We start from the raw sequence: 4,107 nt of genomic DNA, 5'->3' as shown, positions 1-4,107 counted from the left end.
GAAATTCTCATTCAAAATTGTCATCCACCGATGTGGGACTTTTGACAATTTCAACAGTAATAGGTCAATATTTACTGTCATTTTACAAAACTTAAACTCTCAAATCTTAGCTTGTTATTGTGCTTAATTTATAACTGCCACACTAGCCGAAAATATAGCTCATAATCTTAAGCAATACTAAGACTTTGAACCGTGATATTACAAGGTTTTGCCCTTATAATAAAAATTTTGTTATATAAATTAGGGAGTTTATAAGTAAAGTACGTACATAAATCAATATTGCTTTTGTGTGGCATTGTCAGGTTCCATGAAGATACAAATTAATGTATTGAAAAAATAGCTCCAAATACCCTTTGGATATGACCACTTCCTTCATTAATCCCACTATGCTCTCTATATATCCCCACCCCTCCTAAAACTACCATGTTTTCTTATTAGTTTGTTCATAAAAATGGAGTAATAACTTTTTACATTAAAAAATTATTTAATTTGACCTTCTTATTTTCTATAACTGTCCAATATTATAATATGTTTAAGACTATAAATTTCAAAAAATCTATAACTTAATTATATTTAAAATTACAAGTTTCAAAATAATTTTTTTTCTTTTTGAACTCTTTGTCGAATCAAACCGAATCATATAAATTAGAACAAAGGGAGAATAGACAAACATCAACATACTCGTTTGCTTCTGCTTTCTCCATAAATCTCTTCTTCTCACTTTTGTTCCAAACCCCTATCTAGCTCCCTTTATCTCTTCATCATTTCATTCTTCAGAAAACCTCACAAAAATTCATGGATAGGAGAGATATAGAAACTCTCGATTTCATGAACGTGGAATCTTTCTCCCAACTGCCCTTTATTAGGCCAGCACCAACAAAAGAAAAGGCTGCAGCCATTAGGCTTTTTGGGAAAGAATTAGGTGGTCGTGAGGAATCTAAATCTGTCGATACCAATAATCATAGTCATGATCAAGAATCAAAAGACAGTAGTGTCAATGTCTCCGACAACCGAAAATTTGTATGTAACTATTGTTGTAGGAATTTCCCAACTTCACAAGCATTAGGAGGTCATCAAAATGCACATAAAAGAGAACGTCAAAATGCCAAAAGAGCTCAACTTAGTGGAAACGTTCATGGCAATTATTTTCATAGCTTTTATGGAAGTAGTCGTCATGTTTATAATGGTAGCCATTATTCTCAAACTCGTACTATAAATGGAATTAGTCCCTTGGTCTTTTGGAGAAGTCATTCTTCTCCTCTTTCTAATTATGCTCGTGACCGTTACAAGATGATAGATCCATTGCCAATGTATGTTAATGGAAATTTGAAGACCAATAGCAGCTCGATTTCTCTAAGCCGATTTGGGTATGAACTGAAGGAAGGAGTTCAAGATCATGTGAGTTTAGATCTACACTTGTAAAGACCGTCCAAGTAGGAATAATTTCTCTTTTTTTGTTTTTGTTTTGTTGAGTGTCTAATTTAATTATTTCTATACTGTTTGAAAGTGTTTAGCTACAATCTTTTCTAAGTTAGTTGATTGCCCATCTACTTCTTTTGAGACTTTGTGCTAGTTTTTGAAGAATGTCTGGCCATTGTTATAATAATCATTAAGCATATATATATGCTATATATGAATTATTTGTTGGATCTGAAGAAAGTAAAAATGCATGGGACGAGGAGTAACAAGGGTATAAAAGAAAGGAGGGAATATTAATTAGGTTATGTTTCCTACATCAGATATACTATAAATTGAAGAATAACGTTTTCTGATAGTTCATAAATAGAACAACTTGCCTTTTTTCTTCTTTTTCTCTTCCTCCACTTTCTCCTCCTCCTTCTCTTCACCTTAGAGAGAGTAAATATTCCATATATAGTTAAGTGCATATGCATGGAATTAACTATACTTATCAAATTACAGATCATTTGTGGTGTTTAATTAGTTAAAATTTAAGGTGATATCTAATTAAGGCTCAAAGAAGAAAGTATGAAGTCAAAAGCTTCTTGTTTGAAACTTGAAAACAAGCTACTAATTTAGATACGACTCCTTGGCAGAAACACAACTTGTCGATATGCCTCAGTCTTTTGAATTTCCAGTTTTAGACTAATTCTTTTCCAAATTCTGTCTTTTCCTCCGTTAATTGTTTTTTTTTTTTAAAATCTTCCTCGAATAAGTATTGAAAAAGACACCCTCTCACGTGCGTCCTGAGCCCTGATTGTTTGATGTGCTAAACGCGTGTAAATTCGTTTTGGTAAATACTAAATAGTGACAGAGAGATTTGAACTCAGAACATTTGTCTTACTCCAACAACAAATTTATGGAAGAACAAGAAAAAATAGGAAAGCCACTAAAAATAATACTCTATCAAATTAGAAAACATTTTTAAAATACGAGGATAGAGATAAAGTGAGAGAAGTCTATACATTGAAATTTAAAAAATAATATCAAGTAATTGAACAATACTCAAAAATATCACTTAGTATTGGTAAATATAGACAATTGGAGAATTGTGAACTATAAAAATATATATATTTCAAGAGTAAGAAAAATATATATCAATATTATATTGAAAGGAATGTAGTGGACTGTAATATTAAAAATATGACAAACTTATTCAACAACATACTAACCATGTTAGAATAATATGCATTGGATAATGTGATAAATAAAAATAAGACCATACAAGTTATTTGATAACTATATAACTCGTTTTCAAAGTATTTTAATAAAAATAATTGTGAGGAAAATTCACATAACTGACTGGAAAGATTTTTTTAACGAATACCATAATTACTTTTGAAAGTTAAGTTGTACCATCTTGATAAAATTTTACCATTTTTAATATTTTATTTTATAATATATCAATTAATTAAACTTTGGCGCATGATATACCATATAACCACATATTGTATGATTTATTATATGCACTATTGCTATAATATGGTATTATACATATTTATGATACATATATTCTTATCATACAACATATACCATATGGTATGATTTTATCGTATATGATATATCAACAGAATGATGGTATGTTTGTAATATAAGCTAAGAGACCATATTTACTTAATTAACTGTGATAATCAATCAATAAATTAAATCTTTTATATTAAGTAGTTATGAAAGATTTTCAGATTGAGTTAAGAAACAAGCTGATAGTTAGAATTTTACAAAACCTATATGATCTAACGTGCTTAAATAAACTAAATTATATTTTGACATGATAATCAGTTTTTGGAATTGTCCGCGTATTGCGGGGGTCTTATACTAGTTTAAAAAAGAAAAAGAAAAATAGGAATGCCACTAAAAATGATACTCTATCAACGTAGTTTGACTGGAAATGATATTTAAGAAAGAATAAAATCTTTTAAAATTTGTTGCGTTAAACATAACATGAGATTTTTATGGTTATAAAAATATGCAATTAAAGGTAAGATTAAAAATTTAAAATTAAATTATCAAATATATATAGAAAAATATCATTTTTTTTTTAAAACTGCCTAATAAAGAATAATAATGTCACTTAAAATAGAACCGAAAAGTACTGTAACTACCACCACCTAAAACACCAGAGGGGAAGGTGGGGATTAGAGGAAGATATTGAGAATAAAGGAGAATGAATGTGAATTAAAGAAGCTAGATAGCGGGAGTAAACTTTTATCTAACAATAATTGATAATTTGTACTAAACCATGTGATTCTGCCACATGTTAGTTGCGGGGTTGTGGCAGCAAGTTAGTAAGTACATGTTAAGGGAGGAAGCTCTGCAAATGCTGTAAATAGAGGTACAGAAATGTATGTTAAATTGCTGCAACTTACATCACTTCTAAAGGAGGACCCCCTCTAAATACATGATAGCATTCAAATCTTGCAATAGCCATAAGATTTCTTGAAATCTCTCTCTTCCATTGTCCTTGCTTTTATATTGAATGCATTTTACACTCTGTACTTCAATAATCAAATCATCATGAAGCAATTAAGTAGCATTGTAACTAAGTATTGAAAAATCTTGTGGTTATGGATTGAGGAAATAATAGCTTGGCTGAATAAAATGGTGAGAACAAGTACTATGAATAGGAAAGTTGTGTCTTTTGAGAGAGAC

General features: G+C 29.9%; 1 protein-coding gene across 1 annotated transcript; it reads left to right on the top strand.

Annotated features, from left to right (window-relative positions):
* The first annotated feature begins 795 nt into the window (after positions 1-795).
* Positions 796-1,422, top strand: LOC104098906 (zinc finger protein 8-like). The gene has a single exon (XM_009605757.4). It carries the CDS (start codon positions 796-798, stop codon positions 1,420-1,422), a length of 627 nt encoding a protein of 208 aa, XP_009604052.1.
* Positions 1,423-4,107: the final 2,685 nt, after the last annotated feature.

Source organism: Nicotiana tomentosiformis, chromosome 2 (genome assembly GCF_000390325.3).
Source record: "Nicotiana tomentosiformis chromosome 2, ASM39032v3, whole genome shotgun sequence".
NCBI classification, from domain to species: Eukaryota; Viridiplantae; Streptophyta; class Magnoliopsida; order Solanales; family Solanaceae; genus Nicotiana; species Nicotiana tomentosiformis.
Note: the sequence above shows the minus strand (reverse complement) of the source record. Positions and strands in the feature narration are given on the sequence as shown.